General features: G+C 45.0%; 1 protein-coding gene across 27 annotated transcripts in view; it reads left to right on the top strand.

Moving 5' to 3' along the window:
- Positions 1-15347, top strand: part of PPP2R2B (protein phosphatase 2 regulatory subunit Bbeta) — a 713296-nt gene that overhangs the window by 651099 nt on the left and 46850 nt on the right. For all 27 annotated transcript variants that reach the window (XM_086412213.1, XM_086412212.1, XM_086412210.1 and 24 more), the window contains one exon: positions 4051-4215. In XM_086412213.1, coding sequence (XP_086268339.1) covers positions 4051-4215 — 165 coding nt within the window. The remainder of the gene's footprint in view (positions 1-4050; positions 4216-15347) is intronic.

Here is a 15347-nt window from a genome sequence, read left to right as displayed (position 1 = left end):
TTCCAAGATAATACAGGGAGCCAGGCGTTACTCCCTTCCGTTCTCCTTCCCTCCCAGCATGAAGGGCACAACCGCACATGCTGGAGGTGTGTGTTTCCCTTGAGAGCTGTGTAAGGAAAAAGACTGAGTTTACAGAGAATGCATGTAAAATATGCTGTCTTGTCATCCCCACACACCATTGAATTTTTGGAAACTAGACTCCTCCTAAATGTTTTTAGAACTCAGAAAATCCTCCATCAGTTAATAATTCAAGAAATCCTTTACCGTGTTTCTGTCTCAACTTACATTTCCTTAAAAAAAAAAATCACATCAGAGAACACAAAAATCCTAGGTCAGATGCTGGGTCCGAATTCTGGTTCTGAAAAATATAGCACCCAGAGTGGTGGGTGAATTGAACGAGCACCAGTTGCAAGCAGAATCCCTCTCAGATAAGACAGGGGAGTTTCAAAAGAGCCAGAATTACATTGCTGGGAAAGGCCGGCTCTGTGGGGGCCATTCATCAGTGCAGGAGGATGGCATGTGGTCAGGAACCAGGCTCTAGAGTCAAACAAACCTGGGTTCAGATCCCAGCTCCACCCGCTACCATCATATAACATTAAGTAATGTACCTCAGCCACTGTTTCCTCTGCTTGAAAACGGGTCTATTAATAATATTAGCATCATAAGGATGAGGTGAAGATCAAATGAGACAGTGCGTGGCACTTGATGAACATTGGCAACTGCTTTTTATTTTCGTATTATCTTTCTTGTTGTCCTTATCATCACAATTACTAAAAAGAGGATTGGAGTCATGGCTTTTCTCCTGAACCCCAGAAATTCAGACCCAGAGAAGCACTCTATTTAGTCACCAGGAAGATGCCTGGGTGTGAGGGACGGTGGGCAGGCTTGGAGGTCCAGGATGGATGGCGGGGAAGGAGAGAGGAAGGGTCCAGAGGCGGCAGCCTAAGCAAATTCAGTTCTCATGGTGTTCTTGAAGGTGGAGGATGCTCCTGGTTTCATATATATGTTTAAGCACTTCGTTTTCACACGTTCTAACTTGTGAGCTTTATTTTTAGGTGAGAAAAAAAGTAACCATAGATGTAGCACCTCCCCCTCCCACACAGCCAAGATCCTTTCCAGTTAGCTTGTTTTTAGAGCTGTACTGGTAGAGGTTGAGAAAGCTAACACCAGATTTTCTTGCCCTATTTTGGGAAAAGAAAAACATGCTCACTGGCACAGTGGAGTATGGAGGCTCTTTCTGGAGGGAAATGAAATCTGACAACAGCTGAACACTAACCTCTGCTCACCCCACCCTGTATTGTGGCCACAAAGCCAAGGGCATGCATGGGTCAGGGGGCTGGGGAGAACCCCAGAGCTGCAGCTTGGGGCCTTCTTCTGGGGGGAAACAGGCTCCTGTTCCCCAGCACGTAATGCTAACTGTGATAATATTTATAACACTGGGAGCAGTTGAGAAGGTAGTATTTTATGAGTCCAGGGGACCTACATTCTCCAGAGACATAAGTAATATCTGTATCTGGGTTGCTGAGGGAAATTGTAGCAAAATGTAATGTTAGTTCAATTTCAAGCTAATTTTAGAAAGAACCCAACAGGATTTATAAGAGATAATTGAAGGAGAAAGAGGCACAACCAGATACACAGCCATTATTGCATCAAACTACATGCCAGAGCATGTGTGATGTTTGCTAATAGACGACTACTTTGTTAGTGCTAATATGACTAAAAATATCAGTGCATTTACTCATTACTCTTTTAAACTCTAAGGAGGAGATTAGGCCACCAACCTTACAAAAAAACATAGACTTTTATCCATCCCAGTCAAACAGAACTGTCTGTCTGAAGTTATTGCTTGTTGATTCAATGCAGTGTTTTCCAAAATGTGATTCGTCAGTTCCTGGCACACCCATAAATGTGTTCATTTTAATTATTAAATGCGTTTATTTCAGGTGTGTTATTTAAAATGTAACTAGCTTATTAAACTGATGATTTCATGAATATTGAATTCCTGATTACGAGGCTGAGTAAAGAAAAAAGTAAGTCGATTTAAGTTCACCCATAGAAACAAATGTTAAGTTGAAAAATGCTACCCGGTAAACAGGTGGGGTGAAATCACAAATGTGGTTCAACAGTGAGAATCATTTTGGTTCATAGCATCCACATCAAGAGACCTCTTCCTATGCAGGTTCTCAGACAGCAAGCCCTCAGGCACCTCCCAACCTGTACCCAGGTCCTCCACACTCTCAGTAGGGATGTGAATGGATCAGCACAAACTCACTCCCACTAAAGGTGTTTGTTTCTATTAGGTCACCATCACATTGATAGATGAAAGGCCAAATGTTTCATTTCAATACACAAGGATATGTTCCTTAAAAATAGAGGTATGATGATTCTTCATCAAAAAGGAAAATACTCAGGACAAAAAAAGGGAAACTATGATAAAACTAAGGGTATATTACAAGGGAGGCCAAAACTATCCTGCTGTACAATTGGATGGCTTCTTTTTAATATTTGAACTCCTACACAAGCTCTAAAGCAAATCACAGTTTATGGAGATTTGAGATCCTGTATATCTTCAGTAAGAGAAATTTTGCATAATTACTAAAAAGTGCAAATCTTGCACCTGGGATAAAATCCTACCACTGCCACTCTTTAGCCATGTGACTTGGGGCACGTTACTTACATACTCTGAGACTCTGTTTCTGCCCTTTAAAAAACAGGGATAAGTAAAGTGTTGATTAGAGAGCTGTTATAAGGATTAAATGAAAGAAAGCACACGATGTGCTTTGCACAGCAATTGACCTTTAGTCAGTGCTCAATAAATGGTAGCAGCTGTTGTTATTATAATTTCATTGACATTATTTTTTTTATTTTATTGCAGTAAAATTATTTTACAATTTTGTGTTAGTCTCTGCTGTCCAATGAAGTAAATCAGCTATAAGTATACATATATCCCACCCCAGCCAGGTCATCACAGAGCTCCAAGCTGAGCTCCCTGTGTTATAAGGCAGCTTCCCACTAGCTGTCTGTTTTACACATGGGGTGTATATATGTCAGTGCTTCTCTCCCAGTTTGTCCCACCCTCCCATGCCCTCCCTGCGTCCACAAGTCCATTCTGTACATTTGTGTCTCTATTCCTGACCTGCTACTAGGTTCATCAGTACTATTCTTCTAGATTCCACATATATACATTAGTATATGGTGTTTCTTTTTCTTTTTGTGACTTACTTAACTCTGTATGACAGCTCTAAGTTCATCCACATCTCTACAAATGATCTAATTTCTTTCCCTTTTATGACTGAATACTATTCCACTGTACATGTATACCAAATCTTCTTTATCCACTCATCTGTCATCAAACATTTAGGTTGCTTCCATGTCCTGGCTATTGTAAATAGTGCTGCAGTGAATGTTGGGGTATACATGTCCTTTTAAATTATGATTTTCTCAGGGTATACGCCCAGTAGTGGGATTGCTGGGTCATACGGTAGTTCTGATTGAGTTTTTTAAGGAACCTCCATAGTGCCTATCTCAATTTACATTCCCACCCAACAGTGCAGGAAGGTTCCCTTCTCTCCACACCCTCTCTAAAGATCCGAGGGGTTTTGTGGGAAAAGATTCACAGTCTGTCCTAGATACAATGCATCAGCCCAGGAGTTTGGTTAAAATTTCAAATATATCGAATTATTTAGTTGTGATGGGACTGGTTTCTTAACCACTGTTGTAAAATGAGAAATGAAAGCCCTTGCAGCCTGGCACAGTTTAGCCTGACTGCGTGAGCAGGTAACTTTAATGTGGATGGAGCATCTACATGTTACAGGGGATGGAACCCTGATTAGGGCCTTGGGAGACCTGAGGTCTAGTTCTGCCTTTGGCCGCTGAACATCCCTGGCCTCATCTGCGTGGGTCCAGTGATAGCTGCCTGTCTGCCAGAGTCCTGATGAGGATCCTCCGTGTGTGCTCAGTGCTGACCTGTTCCTCTAGATAAAGCGACGATTCTTAGTCCCCGCTGAGGCACCCCTCCCCGTGGTCCCTTCCTTGACTCGTCTGTGCCAGATATCGTGGACATCAAGCCAGCCAACATGGAGGAGCTCACAGAGGTGATCACGGCGGCTGAGTTCCACCCCCACCACTGCAACACCTTCGTGTACAGCAGCAGCAAAGGGACAATCCGGCTGTGTGACATGCGGGCGTCGGCGCTGTGTGACCGGCACACCAAGTGTGAGTAGCCAGCCGCCCCGGGGCTGATGGAGTGGGTGCGCCACTGGCCCCTGACATGCAGAAGGAGAAGCGGGAGGGCCTGGGGGGGTTGCTGTCCTTCCCCACCTCAGACACACCAGGAGTAAGAAAACTACACATGTGTTGTCCTGACTCGGGAGTCAGCTCCAAGTCTGGTGTTTGAGTAAAGAGAAAACCTCATGTCGAGTCCCACCAACACTGGCTTTGGGCCATGGAATACAGAGGTGAATCAGACATGAGTCCTGTCATCGTCACATGGTGATATGGTCTGAATTATGTTTTAAGATCCCTCTTGCGGCTCTGGGGAAAATGAACCTGAGGACGAGAAGCAGGGTTGAGAAGACCAGTTAGGAGAGGGTTGTGATATCAGGCAGGAGACTTGGGTGGCCTGGACAAGGGCAGGGTGTAGAAGTGGAGAGGAATGGGTGGGTTCTGGACGGATCTTGGCAGTAGAATGAGCTGGTCTTGCTGGACAGTGGGGGAGCCTGCGAATACACAGGAATTGAGAATCGCACCTGGGGACGGTGACTAAGTTCATGCTTTAGTGTGTATTTGGAAGTTGTTGAGAGTAGAGCTTAAGAGTTCTCATTGTAAAGAAATTGCAACTCTGCATGGTGATGGATGCTAGCTGAATGTAAATATTTGCACTGCTCTTGCCTGGCAAATCCCATGGACGGAGGAGTCTGGTAGGCTGCAGTCCATGGGGTCTCGAAGAGTCGGACACAACTGAGCGACTTCCCTTTCACTTTTCTCTTTCATCCATTGGAGAAGGAAATGGCAACCCACTCCAGTGTTCTTGCCTGGAGAATCCCAGGGACGGGGAATCGTGGTGGGCTGCCATCTATGGGGTCACACAGAGTCAGACACAACTGAAGTGACTTAGCAGCAACAGCATACATATATCAAGTCATTAAGTTGCATGAAACTAATATACTGTTATATGTCAATTATATCTCAATTTAAAAAAAAAAGTAGCAGCTGAGGGGCAGGGATTATTAGCTTCATGGAGAGGGTGAGGCTTTGAGAAGCAGCACCCTAGAAGGCGTAGTGGTTCTACTGGGCACTCAGGAGGGCTTCAGAGAGGCGGGTGGGGTCGAGCCCCCACAGGCCTAGGGGTCACGCTGGAGTTTTCATGGTGTTGATGGTGCAGAGCAGCTCCAAACTCATGGAGGCTGAGTGGTTGGCGGCCAAAGGCTAAGACCGATGTAAGCAAGTGAAGCAAGAGCCAGGTGTAGTGGACAGGACGGACCTGGGGCTAGTGGAGAGGTTTTCTAGAAAACAAAACGCTTCCTGGAGTAAAGGTGCCTGGAGGGCAGCCGTCATCTGTACCCAGGGTCAGGCTAAACAACGTGCAGCTTCCAAGATCCTCAGGAGCCACAGGATCTGTGTGTCTGGCCAGCACCGTCTTCCGGGGCCACTCTGCCACTGCAGCTTGCCGTGAAGAATGGGGAAGGAAGCCCTCTTTCCCCCACAGCCCCAGTTTTTTCATTTTAATTCCTAGTGACGTGAGCGAAGTGATGATCATCTGTATGAGATGTGCCTGGGAGTGGGGTGACTATCTAGATCATTTTGATCATGTCCATGTACTCCTTTGCTGTGAGGAATATTGCCCAGGGCAGCTGGTCTGACTAGTGTGGTGGGATGTAGATTGTGTGGATCCTGGAGTCATACAGACCCAGGTCAGAGCCAGGCTAATCTCTTATTAGCCATCTGACTTTGTCCAACTTTCCCTTACCTTTCCGAGCCTGTTTTCTCATATGAAAAATGGGTAAGATAATATCATCCACTTCATGGGTTTGTTGCAGGGCTTAGAAGAGATAATCATTAAGAATTGTTAACGAGATGTGTCATACTAAGTGTATTTTATGCTTCTGGAAGATTTTGATTCAGATGCTCCACACGTCCAGTACTCAATAGTTGTGTGTAGCTACTCTATTGGACGGTGCTGACTTAAGACTGACCTAAGACACTCCCTTCATTGCAGAAGGTTCTCTTGAAGACTACTGATCTGTAGTACTGGCTCCCTGAGGACATGGACTTGTTCTGTTTTGGTCACTGTTGTTTCCCCAGCACCTAAAATAGTACCTGGCTCGTGATAGAAGCTTTATCAATGTTTGTTAGTGTCTGTGCTGATATTGATCTTTGAGCCAGTAAGGGAGACTGATATGGCTGGTACATAAAGAATGACTTGGACAAGGAACAGGTGAAGTTCAAGAGGAATGCAAGAGCCTGATCATAATGGCCATGATAATGGACTTAAATTTTGTTTCAAACTCAATGAACTGCCACTAAAGTCACCAGAGGACTAATCTGACTACAATTATTTTTTTGGAGAAGTTGCTTAAACTGAAGAAGAAGGATGGATGTTGGGTTCTGTCTGGGAGAACAAAGGGACACAAGGAAAGAGGTTAGGAATATCCTGTAAGGAACACAAGGATTTCTTAACAATGCATTGTTAAATTAAGGGCACAGGATTCTTTCTTTGGTGGAGGCAGCTGTCCTGTGCATTGTAGAATGCTTTTTAGCATACCTGGTCTTTTCACACTAGATACAAGCAGCAAAGGCCAGTTGTGACAACTAAAAATGACTCCAGACATTGTGAAATATCCTGGGGTGAAAATTGCTTCTAGCTGAGAACCGCAGATCTAGACTAAAATTTATTGGCAGGTCTTCAACATGATCTTCTTGTATCTGTGATCTGTCCATTACTTAAAAGCATTCTGAAGGGTACAATGGAAAGGTAAGACATCTCCCAACACTCAAGCAACGTCAAGTTTGGCTGATGGGGAAAGATGTACCCGGGACACCCAAATGAGTGGTGGAGACAAGTAGGGGTGTGGACATTCGTAGGGGCATGGGACACTGGAAGGAGACCTCAAAGTGGGGAGGCAGAGGTTGAGGAGTCATGTTGAAGCACAAGTAGGATTTGGTTAGGTAAGAAATAGAGAGAAGGGTGTTTTTGGCCATGCACACAAGGGCATGGCTTTCAGGGCAAAAACCTGAAGTTAGGAAGTGATGTAGCACCTTTAAAGAGTCTTAGCAAGAAGTGTTGGGCTTGGGTTAAAGAGGAATATGGAGAAAATGAGGTCAAATAGGTATGAAGGTTTATATCAAGTCAGTGGTTGAATATCAGAGTCAAAAGTTTATGCCTTCATTCATTCATTCATTCATTCACTGAGTACCTGCTCTATACCCAGAGTCTGGCTCCTCTGATAGCTAGTCCTTCTTAAACTTCTGCACCAGGTACTCTCAGAGCCATGCCATGAACCTTGCTGCTGTGAAGGAAGGGCAGTGAAAAGCAATTCAGCCTCTCTGATGTGCTCCGGGTGGCCTGGCCTCTCAGCAAAAGCAAAACGCCACACACCTGGCAGAGGCCCAGCACCTGAGGGGACATGCTGACCACAGACGGTTTTCTTTGAAGTCTTATTTTTCCATCTTAAAATTTCACATGGGTTTTACATTTTATTCCCATAAAATGACTACTTTCCACTTAATTTAATATTTACATTTCTACCCATCCCCAAATTTCAAACAAAATTATCATTTCCAAAAGATGCAACATTTATCTATGGCTTCCTATACTACTTCGTGCACCCCCATATCCTCTTCCTCCTCCTCCCTGACCTCCAAGGATACATATGTGTGCCCCAGTTTGAGAAGCACAGTTCCTAGTATGTGAAGAGCAATTGGAGATCAGTTGGTTGGAGAACAGAGTCATAGAATTTATATTTTATGGAAGATTAACACAGTGGTGGTGGGAAGAAACAGGAGAATTAGAAGGTTGTGCTTTTGTCTCAATACAGTGGAAATTCATAACACAGATAAGGATGGTAGCTATGGAACTAGAAGAGAAAGAAAAGGGAAAAATAAACATTTTCTTTTAAAACAACTGTGGGGATGTAAAGCAACATTAGAGATTAGCATTCATCACACATGGATATTACTTATTCAATATCCTTCCCCTCTAGAGGAAGACATGAACTGAATCTATTGGGTTGACCAAATAATTCATTCAGACTTTTTCATAAGATGTTACAGAAAACCCCAAGTGAACTTTTTAGCTATCCCAATATTTTGCTCACATTGTATCACAAAGGACTGACATACAAACAGGTGCTCAGTAAATATTGAGTCCATAAATAAATTTACGCCTGAGGGTTGAAATAAATGACATGTGGCTTGAGGACTCATAAGAAGCCATATGGAAAGAGAGTGAGGGGGTGAGGACCAGTCTGGGACATGGTCCCAACTGTGTGGGAGGTGACATGAGTCGTCTAACTGGGCTTGAAGGGCCACCGACCCAAAGTGGGTGGCAGAGACGGCACGAGAAACCAGGTGTGCTCACAGCCCAGTGTGGCAGACACCAGCCTGGGCTCTGGAGTCAGACATATGCACACAAGGGCTGGATAGTGAGGAGGAAGATGCCTAGAAGGCTCAATGAACTGTGAACTCAAGACGGAAAAAGGATAAGGCCTTAGAAAGTTCCAGAATTAGAATGGCTTAGAGCAGAAGCGTCAGAATCAGAACTCAGCTCTGACACTCAGCACCTGCGTGACCCCCCAAATCAAGTTATTGAATCCCTCTGAATCTCAAGCTCCTCCTTTGAACATAGAGATAATAAAGATTGTCTCACAGGGCTGGTTATTCATGAGGAGTAACTGTCATTGTGTGTCGAAGAGCCAAGCCCTGAGTCAGGCACATGGAAGTCAGCAAATGTCAGCAGCAGCAAATGTCAGGAGTAACCACAGTTACTCCTCCTGTGCGTGCATGCTAAGTCACTTCAGCTGTGTCCGACTCTTTGTGACACCACGGACTGCAGCCCACCAGGCTCTTCTGTCCATGGGATTCTCCAGGCAAGAATACTGGAGTGGGTTGCCATGTCCTTCTCCAGGTACTCCTTCTGAGTGTCCCTGATTTGAGGCTGGCGGCTATAGGGAGGTCAAAACTCCAACCCTCCTTCCAGATATGTAAGCCCCGTTATTCATTTATTTAACTAGTATTTGTTGACCACAAACTATATGTGAGGTACTGTACCTGACTCTGGGACACAGTGATGAGCAAAGCCGGGTCTGCTTTCTTCCTTCTTGGAGCTCAAGGTCAGTATTGGTGAGGGTCTGCAGAGAAACGGAGCCAGTAGGAAACATATATCTTTTATACGTATATATGTATAATATATATACACATACATACACATGCATATATGTGTATATGCATGTATTACATGTGTGTATATAAATATGAAATAATTGTTAGAAGTATTTGGGTCATGCAGTTAGGGAGACCAACAGGTCCCAAGACCTGCAGTGTGCCTGCAGGAGACCCAGGAGAGCTGATGAAGTACTTTTAACGCAAAGGCCGGCAGGCTTGTGGTCCAAGAAGAGCCAATGTTCCAGTTCAACAGCAAAGGCAGGGAAAAATTGATGTCCATGCTGGAAGGAGTCAGGCAGCAGAATTTTCTCTTACTGGAGGGAGGGTCAGCTTTTTTTTCTATTCAGATCTTCAGCTGATGGAATAAGGCCCACACCCATTAGGAAGGACAATCTGCTTTACCCAGACTATTAATTTAAATGTTAAATTCACTCAAAAACAACCCTCCAAAAACTGCAGGATTATGTCTGACCAAATATCTGGCCACCCCATTGCATAAGATGAACCATCACACTGTCTGAGGAGGGAAGATGCATTCATCAGAGAATCCCAGATAGATATGACAGCATGACTGCAATAAGTGGTATGAAAACAGAGGCTTGTGGTGCTGGGTGGGGATTATACAAGGATCTTATAACCCAAGGCAGTGACCTCTGAGCTTCTGCCTAAAGACAGAGAAGCTCCTTGAGGAAGATATTGGGGAGAATCCTTGAGCCCACACATCCAGGTGTCCCTGGAGGCTGCTCCTCCCTACAGTCTGGGTTGCACGCAGCCCTGGAGAAGCAGAACCCAGTGGACAGTCCCTAGGGAGGCCAGGAACCAGCCGGCCATTTGCAGACCCCTGCCACGTCCTTGCCTCCCCGCGCCCCATCCCGACACCAACAGCACTTGGAATTGCCAGCCGCCAGCCTCCTAATCTAATTAAGGAGCGAACGAAATTCATTTTCTTGACTCAGTCCAAAGTGCCGACCTTCCTCGGTGAGCATCTCCCTTTGTTTGGCTGCTGCAGTGGCGGCCCCAGCTCCCGCCAGCTGGGAAAACAAGTTCAATCTGACCTCGCGCCTGACATTTCATATTGATTTTCTCCATCCTCCTCCAACACCAGCCTTCCGCAGACCATGGTTCAGCCCGGGTGTGCAAACGGAATTGAGACAGTTCATCAGAGTTCAAAATGAAAAGCAACATTGGCTTTCGGAGATGAGCTCTGAGAAGGAGGGTATTTAATAACCGTCGGTGTTTAATCAAAATGCCGAGGAGATTCGTGCTATCAGAGCTGCATATATTAATTTCCATATGTCCCTCACTCTGCATACTCAGCAGGGGTTGGAAAGGATGATTCTCTTCCTCATCTCTCAATTTTTTTTTCCATCGCTCCTGGCAGTAGTGACAAGGGTTGTGTTTGCAGTTTGAGATTCTAATGCCTGAAACAATAGGGTGCTGATGGCAGCAGCAGTGGCTGAGCTGAATTTTGCTTTTCCCTGTTAATGTGTGAGTATTGGGAGTTGGGGCTTCCCTGGTGGCTCAGTGGTAAAGAGTTCACCTTCTAATGTAGGAGACATAGGTTAGATTCCTGAGTCAGGAGGATCTCCTGAAGGAGGAAATGTCAACCCACTCCAGTATTGCTTAGAGAATCCCATGGACAGAGAAGCCTGGCAGGCTACAGTCCATGGGGTTGCAAAGAGTCAGACACTTAGCAACTAAACAACAACAATTAGGAGTTGAGTGAAAAAACTGGCGGGATGTGGTGAATGACAACCATGGAAAGGAGAGAGACATTAAATTTAATCTCCCTTCCAAGCCCCACGGGAATCTGGTCCCTGCCCACCTTTCCATCCTCAGTCCCTTGTAGTCTGACCACAGTGGCCTGCTTTCTGCACCTTCAGCACAGCCAGCCCTTTCCTGCCTCAGGCCCTCTGCACAGCCTCTCCCCTGCCTGAAATGCCCTCCCACCATGCCCGCCCTTGTCTGGACTACTTTCATTTTTTAGGTCTCTGGGGAAATACCTCTCAAAGATGACTTCTCTGTGTCCCCATCTTCACTCTATTTCTACTACATCACCCTACTTTATTTCCTTACATATTTCTTTGTTCTCAGCTATAGACATTTTTCTTCCTCTGTCTCCCTGACTAGAATGTAGACTTCATAAAGGGATGTGTGCGTGCTATGTCACTTCAGTCCTGTCCGACTCCGTGCAACCCCATGGACTGTAGCCCACAGGCTCCTCTGTCCACAGGATCCTCCAAGCAAGAATACTGGAGTGGGTTGCCACACCCTCCTCCAAGGGATCTTCCCGACCAAGGGACCAAACTCGCATCTCATTACATCTCTTGCATTGGCAGGCAGGTTCTTTACCGCTAGCACCACCTGGGAAGCCCCCATAAAGGCAGGAACTTTATTTCTTTGACCAACCACTGCATTACTAATACTTAGCATAATGCCCAGCTATAAGTGAGGCTTCACTGAGCAACTGTGGTGGAAAGGCAGGCTGGTGGGAAAAGGCAGTTGAAAGAAGGGGTTTTCAGTTATAAGAGTTGTTATAACAAAGTACCATGGGCTGGGCGACTTAAAAAACAAAATGTAATTGTCTCCCTGTTCTGGAGGCTAGAAGTCCTGGACCAAGACATCACCAGGATTGGCTTCCTCTGAACATGGAGAAAGGATCTCTTCCAGGGCTCTCCCCTTGGCTTGTTACTGACCATTCTTTCCCTGTGTCTTCATGTCATCTTCTCTCTGCATGTGTCTGGGTCCCAAACTGTCCTTCTTATAAGGACACTAGTCATACTGGATTAGGGTCAACCCTCATGACCTCATTTTTTATTTTTTTTTATTTTTTTTATTTAAATTTTTTTTTTAATTTTATTTTATTTTTAAACTTTACATAATTGTATTAGTTTTGCCAAATATCAAAATGAATCTGCCACAGGCATACATGTGACCTCATTTTTTAAATTTAATTACAGCTTTAAAGATCCTACCTCCAAATATGGTTGTATTCTGAAGCACTGAGGATTAGGACTTCAATGTAAGAATTTGGGGGAGAGGGTACACAAGTTGGCCCTCTGAAAATAATCCAGAGCACAGTCCCTGGGGCTGACAGATCCAGGGGTGGGTCCCGGGCTTGTTTGCCACAGGCAGCCTGAGCAGGTTGCCAACGCCGATCCTAAAGGTGGTGAGGGTGGAAAGTGGGCAGGGAGCTGGGGCACTTGGTGCAGCCCCAACCGTCATGAGCACACAGTGCCTGTGGCTCTTATTGAATGAGGTGGGGCCCAGAGGACAGGGGCAATAAAACCTGTACGTGAAGCTGCCACACCTCCCCAGGTGTTTTATGGTGATGATGTCTGGGTACTTTCATGTGGTGTGGAAGCATAATTTCTCTCTGAATAAAGGGGACTTGAATTGATTTTCCTGGAGGAGGGCATGGCAACCCACTCCAGTATTCTGGCCTGGAGAATCCCATGGACAGAGCAGCCTGGTGTGGGCTACAGTCCATGGGTCTCAAAGAGTTGGACACGACTGAAGCGACTTAGCATGCATGCAGGCAGGAACTGATTTTAAAGGTGATGAGGTGCTAAGAAGTCTGTTTCCTACTCAAAAATCATGCATAAGCATCCTGAGTAAGCAGAGTTTGTTTTAACAGCATATAAGAAAAGCAAAAGCTTAGGTGTATGGGATTGCCAGATACACACCATTGAATATAAAGTAGATTAAAAAAAATAAAGCAAGAACCTAAGGTATAGCACAGGGAACTGTATTTCATATCCTGTAATAATCTATAACAGAAAAGAATATGAAATATATATATATAACTAAATCACTTTGCTCTACACCTGAAACTAACACAATATTGTAAATCAACTCTACTTCAATTTAAATAAGTTATTTTAAGAAAACTAGCAACTGGAATCCTCAAATGGGAGTGGGAATTGAGAAAGGGGTTCCATGAAGGGCCATAGAGATGTGACTTGCCAACGACCTTTGGACACAGTTAAAGATGGAGCATGCGGGGAAATGCTTATGATAAATGTTAAAGCAGGATGCAGGGTTACAAACCCATCCTGAATTCAGCAGTGTGAAGATAAGGACAAGGGGGTGTTCATGAAAGGGATGATGTCAGGGCACTGAAATGCAGGCAGTTTTCCTATTTTCCAGATTCTCCTCAACGTTGCAGTTTTACTTCTTTAATTGGAAGAAGTTTGGTGGCTAACCAGAGAGCCTGCTGGGTGCCTCAGCTCCAAGATGGACAAAAGGGATTCCCTCCACACACACCCTGGACAGCACCTGTTTTAGGTCCTTAGGATGGGCAAGGCAGTGTGGAACCTAGGATGAAGTCTCCTGTCTTAGTCCATTCAAGCAGCTGTAATTGAATACCACAGGTTGGGTGGCTTAAACAAAGACATCTGTCATTTGGTTCTGGATGCTAAGAAGTCCAGGATAAGGCACCAACAGATTCAGTGTGGGGTGCAGACCTGCTTCTTGGTCCACAGATGGCCATCTTCTTGCTGGGTCCTTGCACAGCAGAAGGATGTGCGGGTACCTTGGAGTCTCTTTCTCATAAGGGCACTAATCACATTCATGAGAACTCCACCCTCATGATGTAATCACCTCCCCAACCCCTCTTCAGATACCATCACACTGGGCGTTACATTTCAGTGTAAGAATTTCTTTTTGGGCGGGGCCAGTGCTGCGCCTGATCTTAGTTGTGGCATGAGAGATCTTCACTGCAGCATGTGGGCTCTTAGTTTTGGAATGTGGGATCCAGTTCCCTGACCAGGGATTGCACCTGGGCCCCCGGTATCAGGAGTGCAGGGTCTTAGCCAGTGGACCACCAGGGAAGTCCCTCAGCATATGAATTTAAAGAGACACCGTCACTCATCCTATAGCATTGCCTAGAAGCACAGCCCAGATCATGTCAGCTTCGTGTCTTCTCTTCTGTCAAACTAAACTGAGAGTAAACTCACAGATAGGGCCAAATCAGGGGAGGAAAATCAAAGTGGTATTCACTGTCGGTCTACATCCATGACCTAAAACAGGTTACTTAACCTGTGTCTATATTTGCTCACCTATAACATATGACTAGTAGCAGCACTTACCTTATTATGGGGCTTATGAGGATTAAATGAGAAGACACCGTGAAGCCTTAGAACAATGCCTGGCCCATGAAAGAGCTCCATGTTAGTTATGGTTGCAAAGGTGATGCTGTCTTATTTCCCTTCCACATGTGTCGACTAAGAGCAGGAATGGGGTGGGAAGTAGCCATGGTCATTATGTAATCATGTCAGCAGCCTTAATCACAGCTAACTTCTGTGGTATTTACAATATTAAGAGAGTAAGCCAAGGTCCTGACAACCCTATGGGGGCCAGATGATTATTAGTCACATTTTATAGATGAGGAAACTAGCTAAGAGAGGAAATGATACTCTTATGGCCACCAGAGAACAAGTGACAACTGGGGTTTGATCCAGACGCACACCTCTTAACCAGGACTCTAGAAATCACTTATTCAGCTAATATTTATTCAACACCTTCTCATGCCTGCCTTCAGGAAGCTTTCATTCTAGCAGAAGATATACAAGTACACAAATGAGTGAGGTATTAATAATTTCTGACATTGAAAAAAGCTTTAAGAAAATTAAAGGACTAAAGAGTTGCTGGTGCAATGCTATTTCCCTGGGGTGGTGAGGGAAAGTCTTGAAATTGAGACCTGAATTATCAAAAGGAGCCAAACAGAGAACACCAGAATAGGAAGACCCTGACACAGGAACAACCATGTGTGAATACCCAGAAGGGGAAAGACCTGAACTTGAAGACTGATGTGCTGGGGACCGGTGTGGAGGGTGAGGCTGAAAATGTACGCTGGACCAGAGCAGGGGGAGCCTCATGGGGAGACCAGAGTGCTGGATTTCATTCTAGGTGTGACCGAAGCTAATAGACAGCTCTAAGCAGGGAAGTGAATACTCAGTTTATGG

The sequence above is a fragment of the Bos grunniens genome, chromosome 7 (assembly GCF_055505025.1).
Source record: "Bos grunniens cultivar Pamir isolate PY7600 chromosome 7, Bosgru_T2T1.0, whole genome shotgun sequence".
Lineage (NCBI taxonomy): Eukaryota > Metazoa > Chordata > Mammalia > Artiodactyla > Bovidae > Bos > Bos grunniens.
Note: the sequence above shows the minus strand (reverse complement) of the source record. Positions and strands in the feature narration are given on the sequence as shown.